Source organism: Neopsephotus bourkii, unplaced genomic scaffold (assembly GCF_033783945.1).
Source record: "Neopsephotus bourkii isolate Nb327-2 ecotype Australia unplaced genomic scaffold, CSIRO-AGI_Nbou_v1 NB_1060, whole genome shotgun sequence".
NCBI classification, from domain to species: Eukaryota; Metazoa; Chordata; class Aves; order Psittaciformes; family Psittacidae; genus Neopsephotus; species Neopsephotus bourkii.
In genome coordinates, this window is record NW_026901548.1 from 3,981,915 (window position 1) to 3,995,960 (window position 14,046).

Sequence of the window (14,046 nt, forward strand, 5' to 3'; positions counted from 1 at the left end):
CTCATGGCCTTCACAGCTCTCTGGGGAGGCTTTAAACAGTTTTTCCCCCCTGACCTTCTCTTTGACAGCACGGACAAGACTTTGTGCTGCAGCTGCTGCTAAGAGACTTGATTTCCTGTGTGAAATGCAATTTATAGAAGATTCCTTTGGGAATAAAGAAATATACAAAGATTACATAAAAATGTATTCTGAAAATGTGAAATCTTTACAACCATCCCCAAAACCCTGCCAGTTGAGAGGCAGTGCAAAGGCACAGCTTTAAGAATAAAAAGCATGGTGGGTGCATGGAGACTGCTTGGGTCTGGACCCAGAGGGTTGGTTAGAGATGGGCATCACCTTTCAAAACCTGGGAGACATCGTCTTTACTTCTCCCCAGTCTCCAAAATAGCCCAGAAACAACAAACCTGCATGTAAGAAACACGGGGGAGAGGCTGTTCAGTGTCAAATTCAGTTTAAAAGGGTTATATAAGAAAAAGGACACATTTTGGGAATTTAAAACTGCACCTGTAACAAGGCAGGACTGAAAAGATTTTTAGGAGCCACTTGCTAAGGACACAGAGCCGAAGAATGGTATTTTTCCCCAAATATCTAAGCACTAAAAGGCCTTTTAGAGGAGTCACAGGGTAAAGAAGTGATTGAGGAGTCAAGTGAGTGCTCGTGGGGATGGAGCAGAACAGCTCAGTTTGGAAGGCTTTGAACCCAGAGCCATCCCCAATGCCAGGGGCATGAGTTGCCCTTAAAGGGTTTGATAAAGACTTTTTGGAGCAAAGTGACACAAGCCCCTACACTTTGATGTTGTTTCTTCTGGAATTGCAAAGGAGCCTGATGAGCCGTTGGGAATTGAGGGCTGTCGCCCATCAGGGCCATGTCCATGGAAGGGGAGGTGAGGCAAATGTGACATTACTTGGGTATTGTGTAAATCATTAGGAACTATGCTAAACACTTCCTTTATGAAAGCAGTAGACTGATGAATAGCCAGGGTGGGTTTTGGGAAGCAAAGCTAATCCTTGCAATCTGCCAGCCAGACCATGGGGGTGAGCTGGGTTTGGGCTCCCAAACAACTGTTGAGTTGTTTTTGAAGAGGTTAAGCATTGTCCTCGTGAGATTTGTCTATAACTTAGTGTCTGGTTGAAGAACTGGAAGCAAAGTGCAGGAAAAACATCTTTGCTTTCACCATGTGGAGCAGGGAGAAGGCGCCAACTGATTCCTGCGTCTGAGATGCTGAAATGGAAACAGTCTGAAGAGTTAAGAAAACTCTTAAGATGTGCCAAGTAATGCATATGGGGAGCCAGCCTTGCGTGTATCTTCACTCAGGGCTGTCTCTGCTCCTGAAGGAGCCTGTAAAACACTGGCAGAGTTTGGCATCTGCCTGCAGGTTGTCCCAGAGGCGTGTTCAGTGGTTTGGAAAGGGAGAAGGAGCAGAGCTGAAACCCTCCTGCTGCTGTGTGGAGCAGAGGATAAGGCAGATGGGCTGAGAGCTGGCCCAGCCTGCCTGAGGGGACAGGGTACCTGTACCTTAGCTGGTCCAGGAGAGCTCTGCAAGGGAAGGATGTGATGGAGAATGGCAGAACGGTGGATGGGAGAGAGCAGGTGACATGGAAATGCTCCTCTGTACTCTCACACCTTGAGAACGGGAAGCTGCTTGGGAGGGCAGTGTGGTTTAAACAAAATCTGAGGGGTTTTTCCATACCTTACCAGTTTATAGTGCTGAATGCCCGCGGTGCTTCAGCTCCTCACCCTTTGGAAGCAGAGGTGGTGCTTCCCTGTGGCTCCATGGGGACAGCGTGTTCCTGTCTGCCATAAGGAACTGGCCAGGCTGCCTCAGGCAAGCTGCAAGTGTGCTTTGGAACCACACAGGAGCACAGATAACACTGGCACTGCCTTCTCAGGCTTTTCCTGTTGATGAGAAGCCAGGATAAACTGAATCTCATGGAGAAGCAGGAAAAGCCCTTTCCCTGGCTTGCAGCAGCGTGCTGAGCTCTCTGTAGGTATAATCTATAAGCCTGCAGCTTTGTACCCAACAGCACAGTCCTGTGTGGATGGCAGGAGCTTGCCATGGGCTTGTAGGAGATAACATGGTGAGTTTTTTCTCCTCAAGACAGACCAAGCAGCCTTCTGGGCTGGCAGTACCTCGCCTGCAGTCAGTGTGGAGCATCCTGGTTTCCCTGCCCCTCTGTGCTTCTGCTGCCTATGCAAGCAGTGGCCACGAGCTGCTCAGTCCCACAGGCTGGTGTCTGATGGTCCTTTGATGGTAGGGACTGTGCCAGAAGCTTCTGGGTGCTGCAGGTGCTGCTGACTGGTCCCCACACTGCTTTCTGGACACAGCAGGCCATGGTGTTGGTTGCCCACAGAGCATTCCATAGCATAGCGTGGTCACTGCTGGATCTGGGGGCTGCCTTGGAGGTGTGCTGGTGTGGACACATCTGGGCTCCCACCATAATGGGCTTGCCTAGAGGCTGGAGGGGCTGTTGGCAGCCCAGAGGGGATGCAGGAGGAGTGGATGGGTTGGTTGTGTTTTCACACATGTTCTGACAGCTCGGGGTTGGTTGTATAAAGCATTTAACTTCCTATGGCAGCAGGGCTTGTGGCAGGCTGGGATGTCTTCATCAGCAGTCACAGAAAGGCCCTTTCCGATTTGCCTGAGCAGCACAACACAAAGAGAAGGCAGAACCCACTCACTAGGTCATGGTTTGAGCCCTGCTCTCCTGACAGCTTTATCAGCCTGTCCCATGGGATGGGGCCTGAGGGTCCTGCTGAGCAGTGGATGTGCTGATGGTGAGTGGGACCTGCTTGGGCTGCATAACCTGGGCTGGAGCTGTAGGTGAGGCAGCACATGGGGTAGGGGGGGAGCTTTGGACCACTTGGCTGGTGTGCAGCAGTGGAAACCGTGAGCCAGTTTTGGCAGTCCCTCCTCCACACTGCTTTGCTGGGAATTGGTGAAGCACACAGTGATGGGGACCTGTATCCCCATGCGTGGCCATGGTGGCTCAGCTCCCCTAGGCACAGGCTGTTGGGTTCAGAGCTGCCCCAGGTGCTCAGCACCAATCCCAGCCCAATCCTGTGAGCTGGGAGCCCCTCTCCATCAGGACAGGTGACATTACCTGCTCTTGGGTGTACCAGGATCATGGTATCCAGACCTGTTGCTTGTTGGTGGTCTGCTGGGAAGTGGGCAGGCCCTTGGGAGGCTCAGGGCTACAAGCTGTGGCTGGGAAGGAGTAGTTCACCCTCCTGCTGTGCAAGGATGCTGACGATTTGCTTTCTGTCTGGTATCTGCACTTGGCTGCTGTTCAGCACAGAACCAAAAGGAGATCCAGGCTCTTGGGTGTCTATGAGCTTTGTAGCTAATCCAGTAAATTGTTCCAGATGATCCCCAGCTTGCAAGATCTGAGGAATGCAAAGGCTGGGACTGATCCTTTTGCTCACCCTGTGGGCTCAGAGGCAGCATCTAGAGTGCTGATTTTCTCCTGGCCCACAGTGGGTTCCTCTTTATTGCTTGGGTGCACGTTGATGGTTTATCTGGGTGATGGGATGCCAGCTCTCTGGATCAGACCAGCAGCAGGGACTGGGGCAGAGCACTGGAGGTGGATGATGCCAGAGGTGCCTGCAGCCCTGCTCGGGTGGCTGCAGGGGCAACAAGGCTCTTTTCCCCTTTGCAGTGTGTTTCATTTAGTGCTTCCATCTAATCCAGATCAGAAATCAAAGCATACACAGTGCCCTGTGGGTAATGGGCAGGAGGTGGCCTGGGCACATGGGTTACTCGTGGTCTCAGCAGAGTGCAGCCCAAGGCAGGGCTCTGCTTGGGGGCACAGCAGATGGGACAGCCACTTCTGCTCTGGACCGGTGTGTGCTGGTAAGGAGCCAAAAGGCCTCTCTAACTTGTGAGCTCTGCCAGGCAGGGAAGGGGAGATCCTTCCCTTTGAGCTGCATCAGCCTATGGTGGCCGTAGCCACATCGAGGGGCACTGCTCACCCTGCACTGGGTGGTTGGAGCCTGGCTGGGGCTGCAGCTCCCCCCAGAGCCGTTTGCTTCACACGCTGCCTTTGTGTCCTCTCTGCAGCCGCCAAGCTTAAAGGCGCTGAGCCGCTCCCCAATGTCGGATGCCTGGGAGTGCAAGGCACAGGACCCCTTTGCCAGCAGCGAGGAGCAGGACGAGGTGTCCCCCCAGGTGACGGTGACGGCCACGGCCACGGGAGGCCAGTGCCAGTGCCCGGAGGAGGAGCCTGATGGGGCTTCCCAGAAGCGGACGAGCACCCAGAATGGGATGCAGGACGCTGGGGGTGGGGGCACGGGGGTGAAGAAGAAACGGAAGAAAAAGGATCTGGGAGAGCAGGATGGGGGAGAAAAAGCAGCTGTGGAGGTGAAACCAAAGAGGAGGAGAGAGCCGAAAGAACCAAAAGAGCCGAAAAAGGCTAAAGAGCCCAAGAAACCGAAGGAGCCCAAGCAGAGAGAGGTGGCCAAGAAACCCCGGAAACCTCGGGAACCCAAAGCCCCCAAGGAGCCTAAAGATAAGAAGAGCGGCTCCGAGCCTGGCCCCAGAGCAAGAGCCAAGAAGGGCAGGTGGGTGGTGGTGTGGCCTTGTCTCTGTGCCTGCTGTGGATGGAGCTGTGGGGTCACAAGAGCTTCAGCTGGGGCCACCCTGTTGCAGGGTGCACAGGTTCCTCCTGGGGAAGGCTGGATGTGCTGATTGGGAGGGCAGGATGAGCTCTCTGGCCATGCAGAGATGGGACAGGGGGATGTCCTTTTGGGGATGAGGCCCCAGGTTGAAAAGAGGACCGGATAGTGTTGGCCTTCCCTTATCCTGCCCTGTGTGCTGGGGTCAGGACCGGAGGAAGAGGCGAGCAGCAGGCAGGGCGAGTGCTCCGTGCAGATGAAACGATTGCTGGGAGTCCTCTAAGTGGCAGATAATGGTGACATAATTTCTTCTAGATTATTTCTCATCATAGCTAACTACTGGCTCATGAATGAAGCCGTTGTTAATTGTGACTTAGGAATCAATATCTTGGGAGTTATTGCTCGGGTGGAAGCGGTGTGTTTGCAGGGCTGACGCGCAGTTGCATAGCCAGGGAAGAGAGTTTTAACTGCTTGGGTTGAGATGCTCCCAGGCAATTTTCTCATGAGATGGGGGTAAAACTTCAGCACAGCTTTGAAACCAGCCGTTCCTGTGCAGGTCTGGGGTGTGGAAGGGATGGGTTGCAGGGCTGTGAGTGGGGAAGGGGACATTGCTCAGCCCAGGAGCAGGCAGCAGCTCTTTGAAGTGTTTCCCTCAAGTGTTCCTTGCCGAGGGTAAGGCTCTAACTGTCAGCCTGTCTTGGCAGCAAGGACACCCCTGTGGAGAAGAAGAAGAAAGGGAAGAGGAAAAATGAGATACCAGTGGACAGTTTGGATTTGGATCAGGATCTCCTGAGCCCATCCGTGCAGAGCCCAGAGGAGTCTGCGGAGTCAGCCGACAGCCAGGTATGGCCAAAGCCCTCAGCTGGCTTCTCCGTTGCTCCTGGCAGCTCCCCTTTCCCAGCACGGAGTGGGGAGGCGGGTCAGCCCCATAGGGCTGGTGAGCTGCACGTCTCTGTAGGGCTCCTCTGCTTCAGGTCTCTATGGCGCTGTGTGGGGAGGCAGGTCAGCTCCATAGGGCTGGGGAGCTGCACATGTCTCTATAGGGCTCCTCTGCCTCAGGTCGCTATGGGGCTGTGGGGGTCAGGCGCTGATGGAGACCTCAGTACCACAGTGATGGGTTTACCTCCAAGGGCTGACTATTCTTCCACCACCTCCATCCCACTGGCTGGGCTAGAGATCAGCAGCCCTGGGGCTCGCTCTGCTCAAGCAAGGAAGAGGTACTTGGTGTGCCCATCTCCCCCATGAGTGCCTTCTTCATCCCCCCCCCAGAAGCGCCGCTCAGGACGGCAAGTGAAAAGGAGGAAGTACAACGAGGACCTGGATTTCAAGGTGGTGGATGACGATGGCGAGACGATAGCTGTGCTGGGAGCTGGGCGAACCTCTGCACTCTCAGCCTCCACTCTGGCGTGGCAGGCAGAGGTAGGGCTGGATGTGGGGCTGGGTGGTGGGGCCTCCTGTGGGGTCTTCCAAGGGTGTCAGTGCCAAGGGCTGAGGAAGTGGGGGATCCCAGCATGAAAATGAGATGAGAGTGTGCCTGTCTGAGGGTGCAGGCTGGCTTTGCAACACCGAATGCACAAGGGATGGGCAGGAGGCGTGTAGGTCCGGCTGTCACCCTCCTGCTTGGAGACTGAGGCCTCTGGAACATGTTGTGTAGCTGGACTTGTCTCTGAAGACCCATCATAGCCACCTTTGGCTCCTGTCTCTGCATCTCCTGTGCATGAGGTTAGCCTGTCAGCTGAGGGCTTTGTAAGTACCAGGTCATTGTTTTCAGCCCACACTGCTGCTTTCCATCAGTGCCTTAGAGTGCAGAGGTGCCCAGCCTGACACCATCAGGAGTGTGGCAGGGGTCTGGGCAGCATGGCAGGGACCAGCCATAGTAGCTACACTTTGAGCCTTCTCTCCCCACTGGTTCAGCCCTGGCTCTTGGTGGATGCTGCCAGCTCCTTTCTTCTGGTTTCTGTGTTGGATCCTACAGTTCATTCCTTGTCTCTGGTCACTAGCAAAGCTGCCAGATAGTAATAATGATCACTAATTGTCTTCATAGTGTTCCTGTGTCCCTCTCTAGTCCCCTTTTCACTAAGCTTTGGGGAGGTGCCTACAGTGCTGCTGCCCACAGCCATGTCCCAGCTGGGCTTCAGGCAGTGATCTTCCTAAGTGAAGTTTCCAAAGGAACAGGTGGGAATGGGTTGCCTTTGGCATGTGTCTGTGCTGCCATGCTGCAGCATGGACTTAGTCCTGGGCTTCCACCTCAATGTGTCCTGCTCCAGATGAATTATTAAGGCTGGTGTCTGATGGCAGCGAGGTTCTCCGTTGCTGCTCTGGCTCCTGCCAGCCGGCTTGGCTGGGCCTGGCTGTGGCTGCTGCCCCAGCAGGTCACAGTGGGAGTGCTGCGGCCTCAGAGCTGGCCCCATGGCCTGGACTTGCAGCTTTTCCCCCTCTATCCTGGCCACGTTCCTCAGCAGCTCTGAGGTGTGCAGTGCTCCTCTGCCAGCCTGCCAGCAGTGAGCCATGGACCTCTGTAAGCCATGCAGCCAGGGTCAGCTCCCAGCCATGGGATGCTGCAGGTGGCTGCGGTGGCAGCACTGTGCTCCTGGCTGTGTTCACACAAACCCTTTGTGGCCATGGTCAAGCTGGAGCTCAGCAGCACCTGGGTGGATGCCTGGGCATGGGGAAACACAGTGGCTGCAGTGGGAGCATCCCTGCCTGTTCCCCTTGGCGGTGTTACCCTGGTGTGGGGCAGAGCTGCCCAAATAGGGCAGAAATCCCCTTCTGGGCCACAGGACTGCAGCTGAGAGGGGCAGACTTTTCTGGGACACTTGCACCCTCTCTGGCTGCCCTGGTTTAGCTGGAAGGACCCACACAGCTAAGTATCACAGTGCTGTGGCCTTGGTGGCCTGGGATGCACAAGGCAGAGGGTGGATGTAGTTAGGCTGGCAGCACCTGCACCCTCACACCCAGGAAGGATTCTCCAAGCACAGCTCTCCCAGCTCTGCCTGCCTGGCTCCTGGGCTGGGAGAGGAGTGAGAGGAGGGTGCCAGAGGCCATGCGATGAGCAGGGAAAACAGCTCTGCTCTCCTGTCCCCAGGAGCCTCCCGAGGATGATGCCAATATCATTGAGAAGATCCTTGCCTCGAGGATGGTGCAGAAGGAGGTGAGTGGGGCTGGAGGTCCCTGGGCAGGGGAGGGATGGGACCTGGATGCTTTGTGCAGCAGGGACCCGAGATGGAGCAGCAGTTGGTGCTGCTGTGCCATTCCTTGCACTTGCTCTTCTCAGGGTGATGCTGGGGTATGGGTTGGGGATGAGTGTGGTGCCTCTCCTGCCCTGGGCACCAGAAAGCCTCTGGAGAGGGTTCAGGCCTGGGCTTATAACATGGAGGTGTTTGAGTGCCCCTGGCTCAAGGGTGGCCTCACAGCACATTCCCCAGGGCCACCAAGCCTCCAGGGCAGCAGCACACTGAGGGCCTGCCCATCCTCACCATGCATGGGGCTCAGCCTGCCTGGGGCCCATGGCTGGGCAGGGGATGCCTGTCTGCTCCCAGGCTGCAGAAGATGCCCCCAGCTCCTGCACAGGCCCTTACTGTCACTAATTCTCCTTCCCTTGGTTTCAGACTCATCCCGGGGGCCTGGCATTTGAGATGGAGGAGTTCTACGTCAAGTACCGGAACTTGTACGTACAGTGTTGTGATGCTCTGTGCTGTGGCTGAGTGCTCCTACCTCTGTCCCATCCCCAGCATCCCTGTCTCACTGCTGCTGTCCTCTGGAGCAGGCCCCAGCAGTGGGAATCAGGAAAGCTGCTGTGGCTGCAGTGCTCACTCTTGGCCTGGACCTTGGCCATGGCTTCCTCCAGTTTGGGGTTTCACATGGGAAGGCATAGGCTGGGTGTTCTCTGGGCCACTGGGATATCCCTGCTGGTCGGGGTGGTGAATGGGATCAGGCCCAAAGGCCTCTTTGGTCATGTTTTGTTGATACTGGTGTTTTCCCTCTGCAGTTCCTACCTCCATTGTAAATGGGCAACTCTGGAGGAGCTGGAGAAAGACCCCAGGATCTCCCAGAAGATAAAACGCTTCCGCAACAAGCAGGCTCAGATGAAGCATATCTTTACAGAGGTGAGAGCTGAGCACAGCAAGGAGCTGTGTCCAACCCCAGCACACCCAGGCTGGGCTGAGCGATGCCTCTGGTACCTCCCTGCCCCAGCAGGCCAGCTCCAGGGCCTGGAGTAGCTCAGGGATCCTGGGTGCTGCCCAGAGCCCTGCCTGTGTGCTCTTGCTGACAGGCAGCAGCATGGCACCTCCTCGAGCTTTCAGGCTGGATTGAACCAGCACAAGAGGATGAGCGGGTGGGGATGCTGGAGCCAAGGGGCCATGACAGCACCCTGAACACCCATGGTGTCACTGGCACAGATATGGGCAGGGTGACAAATGTCACTTGCCAGGCACTGCCAACACTGGAAGCGTTGCTCAGTGGGGGGGTGCAGTGCTGGAGGTGCTTTTGTGGTGGAGCAGAGGTGCTGTGGGAGAGGGAGCTGTAAATACCTGGGCTTATACCTGCCTGCTCTGCTCTATAAGCAAATTAATCTTGTTTAATATGACAGGTGTTCTATAATTTATCTTGCTGCTTCAGAGATAGTTGTTGGATCCCCTCAAACTGCCCCTTACAAGTGCAAACGAGGCCAGTAGGCTGTGAACATTCCTCTATGGATGTAGTTGAAAGCTGGGGGTGTGTGTCAAGTTTCTCACTCCCAAGACTGTTTGGGGTCTTTCCCAGGGTGCAAAGAAAAGGCAAGTGTTGGAACACATTGTACCACTAACAGCTTAGCAAGGAGCAAATGCTCTTTCCTGTGATGAACTGGGGCTTGGGGAGCTGTGAACATCAAAGCCTGTTTTTTCTCCTTCCCAAGCCCTAGACAGTGTGTCTCTCTGAGGACCACTGCTAGTCTGAAGCCCACTCCTCCCATGGTGTTCCTGGCAGGAGGATGAGCTCTTGCCTTATGAGCAGTTGTTGCTGGTGGCTGCTGAAAGAGAGGCAGAGACAGAGGACAAGATGTCATCCCTTGCAGAGGAGTGGAGTTCATCGGGTGCTGCGTGTGGCTCTCTGGATGCTGTGCATAAGGAGCATGCAGCCCAGGGCTTTGTACCTTGGGGCCGTATGGGCTGGAGAGGACGTTCCTGCCTCCCAGCAAGGGCAATGTGGAGCTTGCTACTGCTCTAAAGAAAGAGCTTTGCCTTCTCTATCCTCCCTGCCCAGAGACAGATGTCATGTACCTGCATCCAGGGCACTTGGTGTGCTGCACACAGCCAGCAGCATCCTGGGGACAGATGCCCCGCAGCTGTTTACTGCTGCCCACCATCTGTTTAACCCTGGAATCACCTTGAACTTCCCTCTTTTTACTGTTTGCTGTCACAGCCTGATGAGGATTTGTTCAACCCAGACTATGTGGAGGTAGATCGAATTCTGGAGGTGGCTCACACAAAGGACCCTGACACTGGGGAGGTGAGTGGCTGCATCTCTTGCCCCATGGAGGGAGGGAGGCTTGACAGGAGCCCCAGACTCACAATGTGTCATCTCAGAGCACCCTGAGGCCTTCCCAGCCTTGCACAAAGTGAGCCTTGTCCCTAGAAGACCCCTAGGCACAGGGATGAATGGGGGCTGCTGACTGTCCTGTGACTCCTGCATGCTGGGGCTGAGCTGTGAGCCCTGCCCTGCCTCTGAGCCTGTCTCTGTGCTGCAGGAGGTGACTCATTACCTGGTGAAGTGGTGCTCCCTGCCCTACGAGGAGAGCACCTGGGAGCTGGAGGAGGATGTGGACCCAGGGAAGATTAAAGAGTTCGAAGCCCTCCAAATCCCTCCAGAAATCAAGCACATGGTAACGTACCCAGAGGTAACGTACCCGGCTAGCAGCTCGCTGCCCTGGCCAGGCAGGGACTGTCTGTGTCTTGCCAAGGTCCAGCAGTGCTGACCTTCTTGTCCCTGCTGCTGCAGTGCAAGCCCCATGTCCTCCCCTCCAGATGGGTTAGTTAGCAGGACCTGAGGGTGGGATCTGGAGGCCAGGACCTTGCTGTGAATCAGCTGTCAATGACTGTTGTGAAGCGTGGTCCTGAAGCTCAGCCCCAGAAGCAGGGCCTGGCCTCACTGAGCGTTAGCCTCTTCCTCTCCATGGACCTTGGTCCTGCTCTCTCCTAGGAGCGCCCAGCATCTGAGTCCTGGCAGAAACTGGAGAGGTCCCGGGAGTATAAGAACAGCAACCAGCTGCGGGAATATCAGCTGGAGGGAATGAACTGGCTGCTCTTTAACTGGTATAACAGGTGAGGAGGGGCTGGCACCGTGCTCCCATGGGATGTCCTGCTGGCATTAGGGCCCTGGTGTGTGCAGTCATGAGCTGGGGGAGCAAAGCAGACAAACACGGGCTCACAGAGCAGCCACTGGGATCTTCCAGTGCTGGAGCTGGCAGGCAGCTGCCAGGAAATCTGTGTTTGTTTTAGCTTTGCAACTGAGTCTTCTGGAATGCTTCTCTCTCATAAATGCTGATGAGTCTTGGAGATAGTAGGGCTTAGCTATGGGTGTAAGATACACCTGAGGTTTGGTATTGGCCGGGCTACTAGGGACCCATTCCTGTGGCAGGAGTAGGACAGCATCTTCACACTGAGTCAATCATCTTGCAGGAAGCTGGATGGTCTGGCTTACCCACACCAGTTTGAGCCACTGTACCAATGTCCCCCACCCTTCATACTGCAGGGTCAGAGAGGTGTGGAAGTAGGTGACACCCCATCGAGACAGGGTGGCTCCTGCCTCTCAGAGCCATGTTCAACTGCCTCTGTCCATCTCTGCAGGAAGAACTGCATCCTGGCTGATGAGATGGGGCTGGGGAAGACAATCCAGTCAATCACCTTCCTCTCAGAGATATTCCTGATGGGCATCCATGGCCCTTTCCTCATCATCGCTCCTCTCTCCACCATCACCAACTGGGAGAGGGAGTTCCGCACCTGGACGGAGATGAACGCCATCGTGTACCACGGCAGCCAGATCAGCCGGCAGATGATCCAGCAGTACGAGATGGTGTACAGGGACACACAGGTGAGTGACACACACAGCACAGCCAGGATGCATTCCTCAGCCCTGGCTTTCCTTACTTGTGAACTATGTGAAGCTTCTGGTTCATCTGGAGAGGGACAGGTGATCTTTCAAGACCCCTTGGCTGTCAAGGGCTTAGGGTGCACAGTGTGTGAGTGAAGAACAGGCCCAACTCATGCAGAAAGGGGAAAAAGCAGCAGAGCTCCCACTGCAGTTCTTGTCCAGGCCTGTTTGCTGCCCTGAAGCAGTGTCTGGTTTGGAGAGATGTAGCCTGTGGCCAACAAGGAGGCTTGCAGGAACCTGCCTGCTGCTTGGGAGAGATGAATATGGGGAAATCCCAGCTAGGAGCCAGATGCTAACCCTGATACTGTTAATATGGGCTGTCTGATGCAGGAGTCAAGTGTTACATATGGTTTATGTCTCTGCAGGGTAACCCTCTCCCTGGGATCTTCAAGTTCCAGGTGGTTATCACCACCTTTGAGATGATCCTTGCTGACTGCCCGGAGCTGAAGAAGATCCAGTGGCGCTGCGTGGTCATTGATGAGGCACATCGCCTGAAGAACAGGAACTGCAAACTCCTGGAGGGGCTGAAGCTCATGGCCCTGGTAAGCATGGCCTGCCCAGGTTCACGTGGCAGCATGGCCATGCCGAGCTGTCAGATGCCATTGCCATGTGCTGCTCAGACCCAGTGTCAGGGCTGAGAGCTCCCTGTCAGAGGGAAAAACATCCAGGACCCATCAGGTTGCTGAAGCAGTGCCATGGGGGGCCTCTGATTGATGGTGCCCTGTAGCCATCACAAACTCCTTTCTGCTGAAGAAGAATATTAACCTTAGAGCAGGCCACTTCCCCCTGTGCCTTCCCATCTGTGTGCACTGCCAGGCAGAGCACTGCCTGGCCTTGCAGTGCAGCTTAGGCTGCTGTAGCACATGGAAGCAGTGGCTGACCAGCCGTGCACAGCATCCTCTGGTCATGGTGTGCCTTGTGCCGTGTTCCCTTTTGTTCTCCCCAAGCTCTGAAGAAGGACGTCGTGCCCCAGGTACACAGAAGCTTGGGCTCTGCCAAGTGTCCCCATCAATGCCAGTACAGCCCTGCCTGTGGGTCTTGTGCCAGGGCTAGGCTGAAGCCTGGGAGCAATGTGGGATTCTTGGATTTGGCTGTTGTTGCTCCCAGGACACTCCCCTGGATGTGCCCAGTTCAGCTCTGTGCAGCACTCAGAGTGCTCCTGAGGCAGGAAGATAAGGAGCGTTGTGCTCGGGGACCCCTTAGACCCAGCCGGTAGCTCTCAACCTGTTTTCTGTGTGTACTCAGGAGCACAAGGTGCTGCTGACAGGGACCCCGCTGCAGAACTCGGTGGAGGAGCTCTTCAGCCTCCTGAATTTCCTGGAGCCACAGCAGTTTCCCTCAGAGACAGCCTTCCTGGAGGAGTTTGGAGACCTGAAGACAGAGGAGCAGGTACCTGGAAGAGTGATGCTGGTGACTGTTAGCGCATGTTCACCAAGCCAGGCACACTGTCAGACATGTGCCTCATGGAAGTGAATAGGACTCTGAATGCTGGGAGAAGCAAAGTGTGACAGAGCCCTTGACACAGCTGTGGAGAGAGGAGACCATCCTGTGCCAAGGCAGAGGTCTGCTCCCTGCCTGGCTCCCCACTGCCTTTGCATGCTTGGGCAGCAGAGCTCACCCAGCTTTCCCAACTGGTCTGTCCCAGCTGCTTCAGGGTTATCTGTAGTGGGTTTCCAGCATGGGGAGGCTCTAGCATTGCAGGCCCTTCTGCTGTTGTCACCATGTGCTTGCCATGCAGGAAAAGCAGTGAATCTCTGTTGTTGCTCTGGCAGGTGAAGAAGCTGCAGTCCATCCTGAAGCCCATGATGCTGCGACGGCTGAAGGATGATGTGGAGAAGAATCTGGCACCTAAACAAGAGACCATCATTGAGGTGGAGCTGACCAATATCCAGAAGAAATACTACAGGGCCATCCTGGAGAAGAACTTCTCCTTCCTCTCCAAGGGTGCCAACCAGCACAATATGCCCAACCTCATCAACACCATGATGGAGCTGCGGAAGTGCTGTAATCACCCGTATCTCATCAACGGTGAGGGCTGTGCACAGGAGGTGTTGGGGGCACAGATATTACTGCAGCATTTCCTGGTCACTACTTGCAGAGTTCACCTAGCTTGGCAGCCAGCTCAGGTCCTCATGCCGTCTGCTGCTGGTGTGGTTGTACACCCAGGCCCCACACAGGATGCAGTGATCTGCCTTATTGCCCCCACAGGCAGCCCAACTCCCCACAAGTGCTGGTGGACATATTATGGTCTTAGAAGCTTGCTGTGTTTGGGGGTGTGCTGGTGTGGGACCCTCTCCAACATCC

The 14,046-nt window shown here is 55.4% G+C and overlaps 1 protein-coding gene across 9 annotated transcripts in view; it reads left to right on the forward strand.

Annotated features, from left to right (window-relative positions):
* CHD6 (chromodomain helicase DNA binding protein 6) overlaps positions 1-14,046 on the forward strand; it is a 69,278-nt gene that overhangs the window by 30,738 nt on the left and 24,494 nt on the right. For 7 of the 9 annotated variants that reach the window (XM_061361658.1, XM_061361663.1, XM_061361665.1 and 4 more), the window contains 13 exons: positions 4,058-4,557; positions 5,316-5,454; positions 5,881-6,030; positions 7,697-7,762; positions 8,220-8,278; positions 8,600-8,717; positions 10,015-10,101; positions 10,340-10,489; positions 10,792-10,913; positions 11,439-11,682; positions 12,108-12,284; positions 12,988-13,131; positions 13,515-13,770. In XM_061361658.1, coding sequence (XP_061217642.1) covers positions 4,058-4,557; positions 5,316-5,454; positions 5,881-6,030; positions 7,697-7,762; positions 8,220-8,278; positions 8,600-8,717; positions 10,015-10,101; positions 10,340-10,489; positions 10,792-10,913; positions 11,439-11,682; positions 12,108-12,284; positions 12,988-13,131; positions 13,515-13,770 — 2,212 coding nt within the window. The remainder of the gene's footprint in view (positions 1-4,057; positions 4,558-5,315; positions 5,455-5,880; positions 6,031-7,696; positions 7,763-8,219; positions 8,279-8,599; positions 8,718-10,014; positions 10,102-10,339; positions 10,490-10,791; positions 10,914-11,438; positions 11,683-12,107; positions 12,285-12,987; positions 13,132-13,514; positions 13,771-14,046) is intronic. The other 2 variants (XM_061361661.1, XM_061361666.1) reach the window with 1 other exon arrangement.